Source organism: Mesocricetus auratus, unplaced genomic scaffold (genome assembly GCF_017639785.1).
Source record: "Mesocricetus auratus isolate SY011 unplaced genomic scaffold, BCM_Maur_2.0 Super-Scaffold_100028, whole genome shotgun sequence".
Lineage (NCBI taxonomy): Eukaryota > Metazoa > Chordata > Mammalia > Rodentia > Cricetidae > Mesocricetus > Mesocricetus auratus.
In genome coordinates this window covers 16889725-16907052 of record NW_024429209.1, presented here as the reverse complement: position 1 = coordinate 16907052, position 17328 = coordinate 16889725, and the positions used below count along the sequence as shown (strand labels likewise).

General features: G+C 47.2%; 1 protein-coding gene across 1 annotated transcript; it reads left to right on the top strand.

The window, feature by feature from the left end:
* The first annotated feature begins 1930 nt into the window (after window positions 1-1930).
* On the top strand, window positions 1931-16125 carry LOC101827330 (1,25-dihydroxyvitamin D(3) 24-hydroxylase, mitochondrial). Its single transcript, XM_005074457.4, has 12 exons — window positions 1931-3514; window positions 3677-3867; window positions 4544-4637; window positions 6889-6985; window positions 7836-7927; window positions 8998-9109; window positions 10407-10552; window positions 12703-12869; window positions 13760-13838; window positions 14444-14641; window positions 14743-14862; window positions 15854-16125. Exons 1-11 carry the CDS (start codon window positions 3257-3259, stop codon window positions 14851-14853), a joined length of 1545 nt encoding a protein of 514 aa, XP_005074514.1. The 5' UTR covers window positions 1931-3256; the 3' UTR covers window positions 14854-14862; window positions 15854-16125.
* The last annotated feature ends 1203 nt before the right edge of the window (window positions 16126-17328 follow it).

The window sequence follows — 17328 nt, the reverse complement described above, 5'->3', positions numbered from 1 at the left end:
ACATCCACACCCATACACCTATGAACACCTGATCTTTGACAAAGAAGCTAAAACTATACAATGGAAAAAAGAAAGCATCTTCAACAAATGGTGCTGGCATAACTGGATGCTGGCATGTAGAAGACTTCAGAGAGATCTGTGTCTATCGCCATGCACAAAACTTAAGTCCAAATGAATCAAAGACCTCAACATAAATCCAGCCACACTGAACCTGTTAGAAGAGAAAGTGGGAAGTGCCCTTGAACGCATTGGTATAGGAGACCACTTCCTGAATTTCTCCAGTTTTTACATACAAATGGACTGGGCATTGTGAATGCAATTCTTACTTAATAATTGTTTTGTATGTAATTTTACTGTTCTGGAGTTAAAGTCTTTCCCTTTTACTTAGACAAAAGGAGGGAAATGAATGTTTTGGGATATTTGTACACTGTGTGAAATGTTTTGCTGGGATTGATGGAATAAAAAGCTGGATGGCCAGTAGCTAGGAAGGAGGTATAGGCAGGACTTCCAGAGACAGAGAGGACTCTGGGAAAAAGAGAGGTGGAGCCACCAGCCAGGTGTGGGAGAAGCAGCATGGAGAGATGATCAGGAAGCCACACGATAGACCATAGGTTAAAATGCATGGGTTAAGGTGTAAGAGCTAGTGGGACAAGCCTAAGTTAAGGCTGAGCTTTCACAGCTAATAATAAGTCTCCGTGTCATTATTTGTGAACTGTCGGTCCCAAGGAGAAAGTCCTGCTACAACTCCCAGGAAAAATCTACTTCATCTGAAACCTCTCCTTCTTGAGCATACAAAATAAAAAGAAAAATAAAAAAGAAAGAAAGAAAGAAAAGAGTGAAATAAGGAAAAAATAACTCGGTAGCTGAAATAACAAGCCAATACTCAACACATCAGTCTTTACAGCATCCAGACAGTCAGAAGAGATGAATAAAACAAATCGCCTCCCTCTAGGGATGGTACTTTCCATCACCAACAGCACAGAAACCACTCACACCACACTCTATACCCAAAGGAAAACACTCTGATCCCACCCTCCTTGGGAAAAACATTGTCACTGAAGGACTATTTCCAGTATTCTCACATATTCACATTCAGGAAAACATGGTACAATTACCTAGGTGGCGCTGTGCCTGCTGGTATAACCCTGCCATTCCAGCACTCTAGGGGTGGAAGCAGGCGAATTAAGAGTTTGAGCCAGCCTGGGCTACGAGACTCTGTCTCAAGAAATCGATAGAAATAATGATGCATGTAGATGTGTATGCTGGAAAGTCAGGCTGGGTCAGAAACTGTTGGACGTGAGTGCCATTGGGGCCACTGATGTCTGTGACAATGGACAGGGTGTTTAATTCCTTAAGCATGAGGGTGAGGTTGTATTTGCTTTCACCTTCTGTGTTTTTGACATTGAGCTGGGGTGAAATTTAAACAGAAATATTGATGCAAAATTCCTATTTCACCACTGGCTCTCAAAAATATAACATGGTACCTTCATACAGTATATGGCCTACACCATATTACATATAGTATAAGGTATGTGTTTCATGAGGATGCAAAAGACTATATAAATTTGTAATATGCTGCAATGCCTATTTAAATCAGTCTAGTAGATTACACCTGAATCATTATATATATGCATATGTATACATACATATATACTGTTTTTTATTCATACTGACCTCTTAAGACAAATTTGAAACGATAGTGTTGGAACACAAATCACAAATCGGATTGCAAAAAAGGTTTTCCAGAAACAGCAGATGCTCACAGAAAGACTTCATAGAGAAAATTTTGCTAGTGCTTAGGTTACAATAACCTTAGGTCGGGTGACTGGAAAGCAGGGGGAAGAAGTTTGCCTCCTGCCTGGGGGCTGGGGGCTTTGCTTCGGATAAGCAGGAAACAATATGAGTCACTTTGAATCAGCAAAGACCTACTTCCGTGCAGAGTTAGGAAAGTGAGTTCCATTCTAGCAAGCCACAAAAGCGGTATTGCGTCTGTGAATAACTCTGCTTGCTTTAAGTGGACTTTAGGGAGGGAGTAGGGCTCTTGGGAATCTGTGAGTGCCTCTGCTCTGCTCAGGATGGGCGGTTTGCTAGAAGCTTGAGGGAAGCATGGGAAACAATCTAAAGGAAACTAAGCCATGCCCTCCAGCACATTCCACAATCTCCCGAAGAACTAATGCCTCGAGCAACCTTTATTGATTATCAGCTGGGGACACACACATATCGTGCATTGATTTATTCAGTTCCGTAACAACCCAACCTGAAGCATCTAGGAATCTGGCAAGGAAATTCTGCAAACAGCATTGGACTTTCGTGCCTAACTGAAGACCCACGGCAAGAAGGCCACAGCCCTCCTTTTGATGCCTCCTGTACTAGTCTCAAGTCCTCTCCTACAGAGACTCAAAACAGGCAACTTTCGTCCAAAGGTAGTCCGGTTCAGGTTGCGTAAACCTGTCTCCCGGGATGTTGGAAGAAGCACGCTCTCCACTCGCTTGGCAGGCACGGGCGGCCTTCCGGGCTGTCCTCGGGGACCTTGCCCGCCCCGCGTGGCAATTGTGCAAGCATAGCTTGCGGGCTGCTGCAAGGCCGGCTGCAGCCTGCAGGAGGGCAGGGAGGTGCGCTCTCAGAGCACCCGCTGAACCCTGGGCTCGATGCCCGTTTCTGGATTATCTCCGGGGTGGAGTTCACTGTGTGCAGAGTGTGGGTCACCCAGGCCTAGGCGCCCTCACTCACCTTGCTGACTCCATCCTCTTCTCACTCCCGCCCCTCCACGTTCCTCCCAGCTTTGCCAGCAGGTCCCCCTCCGCCCAACTCAGGGTGCTCATTGGCCATCCTAGCATGCCCTGTCTCCATAAATACGAGGTCCCTGTGCCTGGGAGCTTGAGGAGGCACACCGAGGTACATCAGACCCGGCGACATCGCTTCTACCCTCCTTCACACCCTGCGACTTCAGAATTCAGATTTGCAGAACCACAGAGGACTCTCCTCAGAGCTACCGCAGCCCGGCCAGCCGCTCTTCTCCAGACGCTGTGGCTGGCTCAGGGCAGGCATCTGCACCTTAAGCGGCTGAACCTTACAGCATCCCTGAGTATCTTCCTCTCCGAAGTCCCTCCAGCTCTGTACCTCTCCACCACAGCCACGGGTTCTGTTGGCCTGTCTTTCTCAAACCGACAAGACTTCAGGACCCAACAGCACCTCCAAAACACTTCACCCCTTTCAGTCCCTGCCCCTCCTCGCGTCCCACGTGTCTCCTGCTGCTATGAGCTGCCCTGTTGACAAAAGGCGTTCCCTGATGGCCTTCCTGAGCCGGCTGCGAGACCTCGGGCAGCCCCCTAGATCCGTGACATCCAAAGTGTGCGCTTCCAGCGCGCCAAAAGAAGTGCCCCTCTGCCCTCTGGTAGAAGGTGGCGAGAGTCGGGGCACCACCTCCCTACCTGGACCAACCAACTGGCCACTGGTAGGCAGTCTGCTGGAGATTCTTTGGAAAGGTGGTCTGAAGAAACAACATGACACTCTGGTAAATAATTTGTCACGCCCCCTCTTCTCTATTCCTCCGGGTCGGGGTGGCCCGGGGGTGGTGCGGGGAGGGGGGTCTCAGGTGACCCGCAGCAGCTCAAAGAAGAGGCGCCCCTGGCACAAGAGGGTGCGCGCTGATGGCATTTGGCCCGCTCCTCTGCAGGCAGAGTACCATAAGAAGTACGGCCAGATTTTCCGGATGAAGCTGGGCTCCTTCGACTCGGTGCACCTGGGCTCGCCGAGCCTGCTGGAAGCTCTATACCGTACGGAGAGCGCGCATCCTCAGAGACTGGAGATCAAACCCTGGAAAGCCTATCGGGACCACCGCAACGAGGGCTACGGGCTGCTGATCCTGTGAGTGCCCTCTGCAGGGTGGAGGCGGTGGGGGGCAGGCGGTTTAATCCTTGAATTGTAGGGTAGACGTGCCCCCTCCCAAAGAGCCATACAGTCAGGGGATGCACACATGCCTGCCTCCCCACCAGGACACACCAAAAGCTCCAGTCCCTTTTGTTTGAGCTATACCTTCCTGGTGTCGGGCAACATTTAAACCCTAGTGTCAAACTAAGTGTTTTAACACTTACTTGACAATTTCACGCGTGCATATAATGTATACGCGTTCTCATCTGTGTCTTCTCTTTGATCCGACACCCACTCCCGCTGAGACGCTCCCTGGTCCCAACAACTCCCCACCTTATTTCCATATCGTGTGTTTGTGTTTATGATTACCCGAGGCTGCTTGCACGAGCATGAATGGCGTTATTTAGAGCTTTGCCAACGTGTCGGAGCCTACACCACAGAAGAAACATGACTAACCCTTCCCCAGCAACTGTTAGCAGCCACCAGCTCCCTCCAGGGAGCTGAACGATGCTGTGAGCCCCTTCTCGGGTCCATAATGGACAGCCGCGAATATTCATGGGGTGCTGAGATTCCTGAGAATTTTCCAGGCGACCTGCAGGGTTAGTTTATTCGGGTGCTCCACGAATCCTCCAAGCTTCTTTCCCAGCGCCCTAAACGCGATCCTTCTGCACAGGGAAGGAAAAGAGTGGCAGAGGATCCGCAGCGCCTTCCAAAAGAAACTAATGAAGCCGGCGGAGATCATGAAGCTGGACAGTAAAATCAATGAGGTTTGCGCACTGGGGCCAGCTTTCCCTGGGCTTCTCCGGGACCGAGAACCGCTAATTAGGCTTTGGGTCACATCTCTAAAGCACAGAGAGAATAACCATGCATCGCGGGTGGTTCAAGGGGGGTTGCTGTTCCCTCCAGCCTTCACTCCATGCTCTTGCCCACCTCCACCCCCACCCCCCCCAGCTACCTTCCTTTCTCTACTCCAAAACCTTCTAAGCCCCCGCGGAAGGAACAATTACAAGCCGACTTTGCCGTCCACGGCTTTCCACCAGCTACTGCTGAGATCCCGGTGTTATTTAACTTTCCTAAGCAGGTTTCCCAGGTTTTAGAGCCCCTAGTTCACAATGAGAGCTAACGGAGATAATGCTTGTAGAAGTCCTAGATGGCACCGTTTGAGGGGAACTTTGGAGTAGAAGCAGAGAGGCAAAGAATTGGGGTGCAGGGCACTCCTGTAGACTAGTCTTCTGAAAATGCAGAGGAATGAAATGGCATGATGTGTCCAGAGATCTCACATTCCATGCAGATGAATGATTTAGAAAAGATACTGGACAATGGGCAGACCTTACCCTAGAGATTGATTTTATGCCACGCTAAAGAACTTTAATAACAGCATTTAGCCAACAGAGAGCCACGCCACAGGCTTAGGCATATAGTAATGTCCTTTTCACTCTTGTTCACATTGGAGGTTTTTTTGAGTTGGACCTGGACCCAGATGGGCTCATACAGCATAGACTTTGCAAACTTAGGAGCTCCTCAAAGCCAGATAATATAACACGGTAATGTGAGTCCCAAGTAGGACGTTTATCAAGTAGCATAGATAAACCTTTTCTAGAGAGAACAGCTGCTCCAGCTAGCTCCTGTTATGTGGGGGTGCACACCCAGTGTCACCTGGTAGTAATAGAGACAATACTAACAAAACAGGTTGTGGGAAATCCATAGATGTTATAAAATCTCTCGTTATTTTTTTCTTTTTTCTTTGAGACAGGGCTTCCTTAAGTAAACCCTGCTGGCCTGGAATTTACTACGTAGAACAGGCTTGCTTCAAACTCATACAGATCCACCTGCCTCTGCCTCCCTGTGCTTGGGTTAAAGGAGTGAGTGAGCCCCTGTGCTCAGCTTTATTTCGTTCTTTTTTTTTTCTTGGCTTTTTTTAAGGTAACAAATTCAAATTACTTTTTAAAATGCATTACGTAAGCAAGCTAAACATGCCCACTTGTTACCTGTAGGCCTTAGGACCACTCACCCCCTTCTGTCAGGTATATCCTGGCAGGTCACCAGTTATGTAAACAAGTGACTTAGCATCTCTAAACAGTTTCTCATCTGTGCCTCCTGCCTTGTGAGGCTGTAGTGGTCCGGGTCACACCTCACCAGTGTGAGGCTTGAGTCACCTCAGGCTCTGGTTTCCGAGTCTGGCAGCTAGAGACCTTGTATGGCTGTCCCAGAGTTGCAGGTCTATCTACTGAGGGAGCTCTGTCCAGGACTTGTAGGTTTCCTGCTCCAAATTCCACATACTTCACACAAGCAGCTGGTGGGAAGACAGGCTTCGGACCAGATGCAGAGTTGTGAAATGGAGGTACTGCTCCAGACGTCACCACAGTCCCCGAGCTGCTGATCCACTCAGTCTGACTCCTCCCTCATGGCTCACCCATCCAAACTGCCCAGAGAGGGTGCATTTCTTCTTAGAGTATCAGAGCCAGAGCTGAGGAAACGGCTCAGCCAGTAAAGTGCTAGCACTCTGGCTATGGAGACCTGAGTTCAAATCCCAGCACTGGTGTGTGTGGGGGATGGGGGATAGAAACAGGAGAACACCTGGGAGGGGATCATTGGACAGCCAGGTGAGCCAAATTTCAGAGCTCCAGGTTCAGTGAGAGACCCGGTCTCAAAAGTTAGAATAGAAGACAACTGAGGTAGACACCAATGGTAGCCTCTGCCCTCCACACATGAGCACATGGACACATGCCACCCACCCCCACACACACATACATACATCACACACATCTCTCTCTCTCTCTCTCTCACACACACACACACACACACACACACGACAACTGTGGGAAAATACCCTTAAGATGAGCCTGAACCTACAGGAAGAGCTTAGGAAAGGGCGAGGGGCAGACCTGGAGAAGACAGTGTGTGCTTGGTGCCAGTCAGCACCAGCAGCAGAGGTCCGCTCCAATGAACCACCCAGTTTGAACTTTCTCTGTCCCTCCGGTGACGTAAAGATGTGCCTCCCATGTTCTTTCTTTTAAGGTCTTGGCTGATTTTATGGGGAGAATGGATGAGCTGTGTGATGACGGAGGCCGCATCAAAGACTTGTACAGCGAACTGAACAAATGGTCGTTTGAAAGTAAGTTGACTTTATAGTCTTGTTCACTTATCTTTGCAAGAGATCTGGGGGACAAAACTCAGCACTGCTTACACTTCCATAGCGATAGGTTGTCACCACTATGACAAGGTTGTAGAAACCCATTTTAGTTATGACTTGTAGTATAGGTTGTTCATGAAGTCATCCAACAAACATTTATTAAACAATTTCTAAGTGTCAGGCACTTGAAAAGCATTAGGGACTATGGCGAGGAACAAAGTGAATCCTGTCTTTGGCTTCACAAAGCTATAATTCTATAGTGACAAATACAGGTAAGGACATTTAAAGGACTAAGAAGGAGCAGAAGCATGGGCCTTCCTGAGAGGAGTCCTCTTCACTGAGGAGATGAAGGTCAGGAAAAGGGGATGTTAAAAAGGCATCTTTGGAAGAGTGTCCCAGACAGTGCAGTTGGGCATTCAAACTGTCCTCTCCCCGCCCACAAACAACAGCAGCTGCCTCTGCACTCTACCCAGAGACAACAGGGAAACCTGGAGATAAACATAGACTCATTGAGAAAGCCAAGAGAGTGCTGAGGAGATAACTCAGTGGAAAAGGGTTTGTGGGCAAGCTTGAGGACCTGAGTTCAAATCTCCAAAACTCACACAAAGTCAGTCACAAGAGCACAACTCTGGAACCCCAGAGCTCCCAGAAATGATGTCCAGAGAGAGGAGAGAGAGTCCCTGCCCTCCTCTCTCACTCTTTGAAATTTTGTTTTCCTTCTAGAAGAGACCACAGTATCATGAGACACAGAACTCAGTCTTTAATAGCCAGCTAATCACAGACTCTGGCAGGGCTTCGATCAAATAACAATAGTGATTATTTCCAATGACAGGCATCTGCCTTGTGTTATATGAGAAGAGATTTGGACTCCTTCAAAAGGAAGCTGCAGAAGAAGCTCTGACCTTCATTACAGCCATCAAGACGGTAAGCAGTCGCTCTGGACAGCTTAACAGAGATTGTCCACAAGGAGGAGTGAGAACACACTTCAGTATTTTAGTTAACTCATTCACTTTGATGTCTCTATTTTAATATATACATGAGCATGAGCACCAATCGCGAACATACAAAAAAGTCCATTACTTATCAGTTTAGGCAAAGTTAATTTACTACAAAAATTATTTCAAAAAATTATTTCAAATGTACTTAAGTTATTTTGATTAATGGTCAGTTGGTTGAAAGGTCTTTTTTAAAGTCTCTGAATGTTTCAGATTTTACAGTTTTGAATGGTTTAAGTAATTTGAGATATCAAAGACACAGTGAAATTGATTTGGGATTAACTAATATCATGTGGTATCTAGAAACTTGAGTCAATGAGCAAATCATAATTTTCCAGTTCTTTCTTTTTCCTTTTCAATTAGACCATTAAAAACTGGGGCTTGTTGGAGGGAAAGGGAGAGGGACCTGGAACTGACTTGTGAAGCAACCTTGTTTCTAATCTAAATTTAAACTGAAAAGTAAATAAAAAAAAGGAAAAAAAATCCTTCATCCTGTGCTCCTAGTGGGACACTCTGTATGTAAATGTATATTTGACAAAAATAAGCTTAGAGATTTTCATTATGAGATACAATTAACTTGCTTTACTGCAAATGATGATTTATTGGTTTAAGCATATTAATAAAAGCTTATCTTGAGCTGAGAAAAAAAACGGGCTGGTGGCACAGGCCACTTGGTTGAGGTGCGGAAGTAAGATCATTACACATTTTAAGCTACTCAGTTTGGGCTACACAAGAGCAAACCAGACAATGTAATGATACTTTGTCTCAAAATAAAATAAAATAGTATAAAAGGGATACAGTGTGGCTCTGTAGTGGATGCCTTTTTAGCAACAGCAAGGCCCTGAGTTTGATCCCCAATATCTCACACCACACACACACACACACACACACACACACACACATACACACACACACACACACACACGGACCCCGCCCCCTCCAAGAGAACACTGGCTTCGAGAGAAGAATCCAGGGTTCAAGTTCTTGGGTTTCTTCCAGATGATGAGCACGTTTGGAAAGATGATGGTGACCCCCGTGGAGCTGCACAAGAGCCTCAACACCAAAGTGTGGCAGGCGCACACTCTGGCCTGGGACACCATTTTCAAATCAGGTGAAAGACTCTGCCTTCCCACTGCCTGCTACTATGCAGTTACCCCGACCCTCTGCCCAGGAGAGGCCCCCTGTAATCCACCTGACTGCGCAGTCATGATCTTCCTGCAGTGTGACTTCCACTCTACAGCTTTCCAAACTCACGAGCACAGTGGGGGGTGGGGTGGCAGGAGACTCTCTACAGTCCACTCTGCAAGCCTAAGGTGGCTCAAGGAAGAACTCCAGCGGCAGACTTGAGTTCATGCGTGGTGGTTTAGCCTTTCCATCCTTGATTGCTCCGTCTCTAAAATAATGAATGACAGTAATTCCCACTTGGTACAACTTTTAGTGTCCTAAATATCAGGCATAATATGATATTTTGGTGGTTAGGGCTATTTCTACTCCACGACACGGGGTGTTAGCAGTCCTGTATATCTTTAACCTTTATACAAACCCACACAGTCAACTCTTCCAAGAGTCCCCCAGCCATGGTCCTGAGACACACCTAAGTCGATTTCCTAAAACGCCAGACCAGACCATGCTTCAGACTAAGATGCCAGCTCCACCACAGGCTAACCCTGCCCACTAGTTCCATGGTGGTCTTAGTTTGGTGTCTGCCCGCATAATGAATTGAAGTGAGACAGTTGTCTGAATCTGTTTCATAAATGCTAAATGTTTTGAGTGTTACCAGTATCTCCAGGCACTGCACTTGTATGTATGTTTAGTGATATCTGCTTCCGAGTTTGGAATGTGCACACAAGGCCTGTTCTCATCCCCTCTCATGATGGTCCCTTCTGAACTCTGAGCTTTTGTTCATCAAAATGTGACTGTAGCCTGGCCCCAGAGCTGGACAGAAATGTAGACTTCAAGGCCATACACAGTGGTGCATGCCTTTAGTACTAGCACTCCAGAGGCCGAGATAGGCATATATCTGTGAGTTTGAGGCCAGCCTGGTCTACATAGCAAGTTCCAGACCAGCTAGGGCTACATGGTGAATCCCAGTCTTAAGAAAGAGAAAAAGGAGAGAGAGAGAGAGAGAGAGAGAGAGAGAGAGAGAGAGAGAGAGAGAGAGAGAGAGAGACTGACTCTTCCGGCTCCCCTGGTTCTCAACCACACTTTTAGAAGATGTCCAGTGGCTCCTGAGAAATCTATCCATGTCGGTCTTGACCAGTTCTTGCCAGTGTAGTGAGAATATTCACGAGACTCCCCTCTAGCAAACTGCCAATGTCCCTGGAAAGACTCAGTGTTGCATGATTTCCAAGGATTCTTTTCCTCGTCCCAATTTTCAGGCTCTCTCTCCTTTCTCTCCTCCATCACAGTGAAGCCTTGCATCGACAACCGCTTGGAGAAATATTCCCAGCAGCCTGGCGCAGATTTCCTTTGCGATATTTACCATGACAGCCATCTCTCCAAAAAAGAACTATATGCTGCGGTCACTGAGCTCCAGCTTGCTGCAGTGGAGACGGTAAGGGTGGACGGGGACTCATTCTCTCCAGCAGTTACCAGAGTAGCAGCAACAGCCTCCCCAAACCAGTAGTAATAGTAAACCTCCCAAACCTCCCATAGTGCGTGCCTTGGGGAACGTGGGGGAACTCAAAGCATAGCCTGTTGGTCCTTAAGGGCAGAGCAGGGACATCGAGTAATAACATATTCTCCAATAATAAAGTCCTGAGTAGGCAGACATGGGAACTGACACGGGAATTTGGAGACAGTCAGATACCCAAACTCTGGCAAAATAACCTAAGTTTCTCAAGCTTCAGGGCTGGAGAGATAGCTCAGTTTGTAAAGTACTGTGTGGGCGTTCATGAGGACCTGATTTAAATAACAAAAAAAAAAAAAAAGGCAGGTGAGGTGGCCTGTGTATGCAATGCTAGGGCTGGAGATGTGGAAAAAGGAGGATCCCAGGGCCAAGAAGACTAGAGAGACCTGCCTTAAAAAATGAAGTAGAGAGTGGTTCAGGATGATGCTTGACGTCAACCTCCAGCCTCCACATGCATGTACATACATGTGCCCTGACATATGAGCACACACACGCTGCTATTTCAGTTGGGGTATACACCATGAGGGAACATTTTCTTTTTTAAGCAAGGGACTAAGTTGACCAATTTATGCTTTGACATGGGAACTATGGCTGGTGGGTGGAGAGTGTGAACCTACTAGAGAGAAATTAGCATCCGTCGAAGGCATCCATCGAAGGCCAGTTAAGGATAAGGGTGCCTTTCCCAACACAGGTCATGCCAGGACAGGCTAAGCCCTTGAAGTTTTCTTACCCACATCCCCTGGAATTAAGCTCTGCAGTTTTCCTGGGGGTGGGCAGACAGTGTGCCCCGGATGTGGTGAAAGCTGAAGTTACCCCCCAGCCCCACGGAGCACTATTTGCCACTTGTGGTGAGGCGCTCTCTAATACGGCTACACACCAGACCCATTTCCTTTTCAGTCCTGTTTATTCTGAAAGTCACATTGGGCGGATCAGAGCGGCTTGCCTGCCTTTAATTTGGAGGCCACGCCCTCTCCCCCGTTCTGTAATAATGGCATCCATGGTTAATTTGCAACTGAAGCCACTGGCCCTCTGACATGAAGAAGCCTGCCTGGGAGGCATGTTCTTCCAAAAATAACAAATACCAGTTGGCTCTGACCCGTCGTGTACCCTGCTCATTAGTGTGAGTGGGTCGTGGCACTCAGTCACAGCGCTGTGGCGTCTGCAGAGGAAGGATAGGACGGACCTCCGCGTTTAGGAGACTTGTAGCTTTAAGTCAGTGGCAGAGCAGCCGAGCGCGCGCGCACGCGCGCTCGCGCAACTCATGCTAGTGCAAATGGGGTCTGCTCCTCATTGCCTTCAGAAAAGACACCAAAGATGCCCTGAAAAGGCCACCAGCCTTTGTCAAAAAAAAAGCCTCTGACATCTTGGCATACTCAATTTGACGTTAGAATTTATTTATCACACACCTCGATCCTATCATGGCAGGGTGTTGCATCCTTCTGTAAAGGCGTTTTGCATGCGGATAGAACCCTGATAATGCCTGTTCATGTTCGTGGTGGATTTAGAGTGTAGCCAAAAAAGCTTTTATTAGGTTCCAGAAAGACAAAGTGCTATGCATTTAACTGCACTGGGAAAATATTAGAAAACCTTCCATTGGCAACTCTAGAACTTCTCCGCCCTTTCTTCACTAAGTTTTTTCATCAAGTTTTGTTCATTAAAACAGTTCTAGTTCAATTTTTTATTCGAGACAGGAGAGAGAGAGAGAGAGAGAGAGAGAGAGAGAGAGAGAGAGAGAGAGAGAGAGAGAGAGAGAGAGAGAGAGAGAGAGAGAGAGAGAGAGAGAGAGAGAGAGTCACATTTTGGTTCCAGCAGGGGCAGAAATAAGAGGATTTCTTTGTATCTCGCTCCGGTTTCCCCCTAGTGGTAGCATCTCGTATAGCAGTTAAAATATACCACGACCCAGAAATGAGCCCCAGCAGTCCCCAGATTTACCCAGCTCTTGTCAGTAGTGCATGCGTTTGTTTGTGCTCAAGCAGTTACATCCCACTGTGGTTCTAAACATGACCTTTTATCCGCCTGATGGCATCCTGAGGCCAGTTATCGGCAGACTCTCTCACCTGTGGATTGCCTTTCAGACAGCCAACAGCCTGATGTGGGTTCTCTACAACCTATGCCGGAATCCCCAAGTGCAGCAGAGACTTCTCCTGGAAATCCAGAGCGTGCTACCCGGGAACCAGATGCCACGGGCAGAAGACGTGAAGAATATGCCCTATTTAAAGGCCTGTCTGAAAGAATCCATGAGGTAAGGACACACCTCTGAGCCAGCACACGAGAAAGGGTTCTCTTTTGCTCTGGGCAATCAGTACATTACATCCCTAGAAAAGGATTCTCTTTTAGACCATAACAACGATACCTCAAGATGGCTCCTCTCAAGTTACCTCCCCCTGGCTGGTTATACACATCTATTAAGCTAGAGAGAAGTGTCTTGGGGTGTGTTGATGTTTTTATATTACTTACCTTCTCAGCCTTGTGGGCCAATCCTGCAGCCTGCCTCTGACAGATGCTGTCAGTAGGAGGGAGCCAGCTGTGATTGTAGGGTTGGAGATGAAGGCGAAGTGAGAAGACACAGAGACAGACATCTTTGTCCTTTAGCCTCTAGCTCTTCCTGGAAAGTAACCCCCCCCCCCCCAGTCTTGGATCAGAAGGCAATAGCATGACCTCTGTGAAGAGCAGTCAGCCATAGAGTAGCAGAAATGCAGGGTTAGGGTGAGGCAGGAGATGTGTACAGATGGAATGGAACCGGATAATCGATGAGCCACTAGCCAGCATTATATAATGTGGTAAGAAACTAGTGCGATAAGAAACAAGAGACATACATACTGAGAAGAAGGTATTAAAAAAAAACTTAGTTATTTGAGATTTCATTCAATATATCTTGGTCATGTTCATTCCCCTGCCTCAACTCTGCCCAGGTCCGTCCACCTCCCTCAGTCACTCCCCAGCTTTCTCCATCCCGGCAGCTGTCAGTGGCCAATGCCCCCCCCCCCGCCCCCGTGGTAAGAGGGAGGTTTCTTTCTCACCCTGACGGAACTTGTACAGAACTTCTGCTTCTCGTTCTGTCTCCACTCCTAGTGCCACATCGGGCTGAGTGGAGTGTGTGGCCCCCTTTCCAATTCTGCTTTTATTTCTCAGGCTTACCCCAAGTGTGCCGTTTACAACTCGGACTCTGGACAAACCAACGGTTCTGGGTGAATACTCTTTACCCAAAGGAGTAAGTACAATTTGTTACGCCTTCTCCTTAGCAAAGCTTGACAAGATTACACTTCCCCAAGCTTGTCACATCTCCCTGAAGCTTTGTAACCAGGAGAGCACTCATTCTGGGGATCCACAGAAGGGTCCACCCTCTTCTTCATCTGAAAAAGCAGAGAGAGAGGAGGCGGTCATGAACATGGAACACAAAACTCTCCGGAGTTTTGGGGCTGGGGAGGGGGTCTCAGCAGGGTCTGAGCTGTTGCTGCACAATAGTGGAAACCTGGGTCCGCATCCCCTCCTCCACCCTTGAAGAAAACTAGTTGTATGCAGGGCAGGCAGAGGAGGATCGGCAGTCTTTGCTGGCTGCCAGCATAAATCTAGGTTCCTGGAGTGACCCTGTCTCAAGGGACTAAGGTGGAGACTAGTAGAGACATCAGGAGTCATCCCTCTGTGTGTACACATGGGTACCTGTACTACCCCACACATGTGCATATGTTCCATGCTCTCACTAACACATGTCAAGTGATACAGCCATCATTGGTGTGTTTCTGTGAATTATTTTGCTTCTGGTTATTTAAAATATCGTCTTTTTCTCTGTGTGTTTGTGTGTGTGTTCTTTTTTAGACGGTGCTAATGCTAAATACCCAGGTGCTGGGTTCCAGTGAAGACAATTTTGAAGATGCCAATCTGTTCAAACCTGAACGCTGGCTACAAAAGGAGAAGAAGATCAATCCCTTTGCCCATCTCCCGTTTGGCCTTGGGAAGAGGATGTGCATTGGGCGCCGACTGGCTGAGCTGCAGCTCCACTTGGCTCTTTGCTGGGTAAAAGTCCTGGCTGGGTTTCTGCAGCCACGTTCTGGACTGTTCCCCCAAAGCAGGGGAGAGAGGGCTAACTCTGCTTTTTGTCTCAATGTGTGTTACAGATCGTCCGAAAATATAAGATCGTGGCTGCAGACAATGAACCTGTCCAGATGCTGCATCTCGGCATCCTGGTACCCAACCGGGAACCACCCATTGCCTTCTGTCGACGGTAGGATGCTGAGGTGAGTTTCTGGGTCCCTGTTGCCCTTGGGTGCCTTTCCTGACCAGGAGTGAGCCAGATTTGAAAAGGGTCTAGATTTAGTTTTATTTCCTTTCTCCCCACTCTTTCTTTTCCCTCCTTTCTTCCTTTCTTTTTTAAAGACTTTATTTCAAATGTGCGTGTTTGTGTGCCGGAGGAGTATGGGTACCTACAGAAGTTAGAAGATGGCATCAGATCCCCTGGATCTGGAGTTACAGTGACTGTGAGATGCCCAGATGACATGGGTGCTGGGAACCAAACTCAGGTCCTCTGCAAGATCATAAAGTCATCTCTCTAGCCCCACATAATGTCTCTCTCCTTTTTTTTTTAAACACTGTTGGCCTATTTTCTTTCTTTCTAACTTGGGCCCAAGTATGCTGCTCAAGCCACTGTGTTGAGAAATCGCTCCTGTAGTAAACCCTGAGCTTTGTCAGTCTGGTTGGTCTCTCCTAATGTCCATTACAATGAGCTCAAAACCAGCGATGTGACCAGAAGTGAGATGGAGGCACTTTATTGTCTGATGTGTACGATGACATCTCCAACGTGTGGCTTGACAGTCACATGTTCGTGCTTGAAGCCAGCCTCTCTCTCTCTCTCTCTCTGTCTTTCCAACAACAGGATTAGGGTTTATTTGCTTGGGGTCAAGAGAAGGACCCAAGGAGGTAGGTGGATCATTTAGAGCCACATAGTTATGCATAGAACTTCTGAATGAGGTCCCAAAAGCACAGAAATAATTCCATACGGTCTGTAAGTGACAGAAAATGTATCAAACTCCGAGGAGAGGCCACATAAGTAGAATGGCATAAGAATTGTTAATTACAAGCCTCCAGGCATCAGCAAGGCCAGAGCACATATTTCGCTCAGTGAGCTACACTTTTGGCGGATACCTGTGATAGTTTTAATTTTAGCTTTTTTGTTTCCTGGTGATTGAAATACCCATTGTGGGCTATGATGGTCTCTACTTGATTTTCCAGATTTTTCTCCTCACCAAGATCAAGACCAGCAATCTTTCCCCTTCCGCAAGAACGGTGCTTATGGCTTCGGTGTTCCTAGATGGCAAACTTCAAGGACAAGAGCACGGCACAGCCCGCAGAGGACGGCACACATTGTCTTCTGTAGAGCTAGTCTAGAACCTATTGTCTAGACAATGATGTTTACTAAGACCATCAACTCAGGGAAGCACATGAAGTATGGGGCGGGGCGGGGCGGGGCGGGGCGGGGCGGGCCCCACCCCCAGACCGCACCACTGGTTTACATCAGCCAATCAGAACCCTCCTTGCTTCTACAGACCCGCTCAAGAGACTGTTGCTTCTCCCTCTTCTGTGATATCACTGGGAGGCCGACAGTCAGTCATTCCTGATGGTCAGCCACTCTAGTGAAGGTTGCTAAATGTTTGTGCTACCAAACCCAAAGAAGCAACCTTCATTCTCATTTCCAATTCAGAAACACAGACCTACTATGGTTTAATTGTCTGGGGGATCTGAGCGGGTCTGGCTGCCATTTATTATGACTGTTTCATGTAATATTTGTGGAAACACCAGCTGTCAACAGAGCTAAACCTTAGGTAAAAGCTCTCAGGCAGCTGTTTTTCCTGCACACAAGGGAAAATGTTGTTGGGGATTAGAGTCTGTCTATTTTAAGAAGTTTTTTAGCGAAGCCAGCTCCTTGCTTAAAGACGCCTTGTTCATGAGGAAGACTCTGTAATTTCTATCTCATTGGTTCCTTTCCTCTGTGGTCTTGGATGGATGAGTCAGCAGTTCCTAAACTGTGCATGTGTTGGCACATGTGTGCAGGCATGCATGTATGTGCGGTTGTGGGCTCTGGGAGTACTTTGCTTCAGTAATGCTTTTACAGAAAAGACATAGCATAACCAATTTAGGGTCTGCAGTGGGGGACTGTGTCCTGAAATTTAGTCACAGCTTAATGGTACTCCTTGCAACTTTAAGAATAGAATTTTCTGTGCCTTAATTTCTTCATCTGTTCAAAGTGATAACGGTAGCATAAGTGTACTTAGAGACTACCTACGCCAAGTGTGTAGTGTGACTTGAAGCCCCCAGGGAAAGCACGATTTCGTCAGTGCAAACTGTGGGATTATGCACTACTCACAAAACTTACAAATGTTTACATGTGATCTGTGCATTTTCTGACCAGCACTTTTTCTATAGAAGTTTACTGTTTACTTCTGTATATTTGATAAAGATTTCCCTTTTAGGTTATGGTTTTAGAACAATTCTGAAATATACATGGATATGTACATTTGAATGAGTATTCGTGTATGGCTAACACAGGTATATGCTTCCCCTCCCTTATGAAATTATTTTTAGAGTTATAAATCCAGACACTAAAGATGGAGTTCCGTGGTAAGAGTGTTTGCCTAATCTATGTGGGGCAAGCCCCAAGACTGCCAAAAATAAATAAAATGAACAATTACACCTTTGTTGTCAGATGT

Bases quoted from the DNA above. Each gene is read 5' to 3' on its own strand.
- LOC101827330 (XM_005074457.4), top strand. From the start codon at position 3,257: ATGAGCTGCCCTGTTGACAAAAGGCGTTCCCTGATGGCCTTCCTGAGC. The intron at 3,515-3,676 runs GTAAATAATTTG...GCTCCTCTGCAG, and splicing joins AGAAACAACATGACACTCTG to GCAGAGTACCATAAGAAGTA. The intron at 13,839-14,443 runs GTAAGTACAATT...GTTCTTTTTTAG, and splicing joins AATACTCTTTACCCAAAGGA to ACGGTGCTAATGCTAAATAC.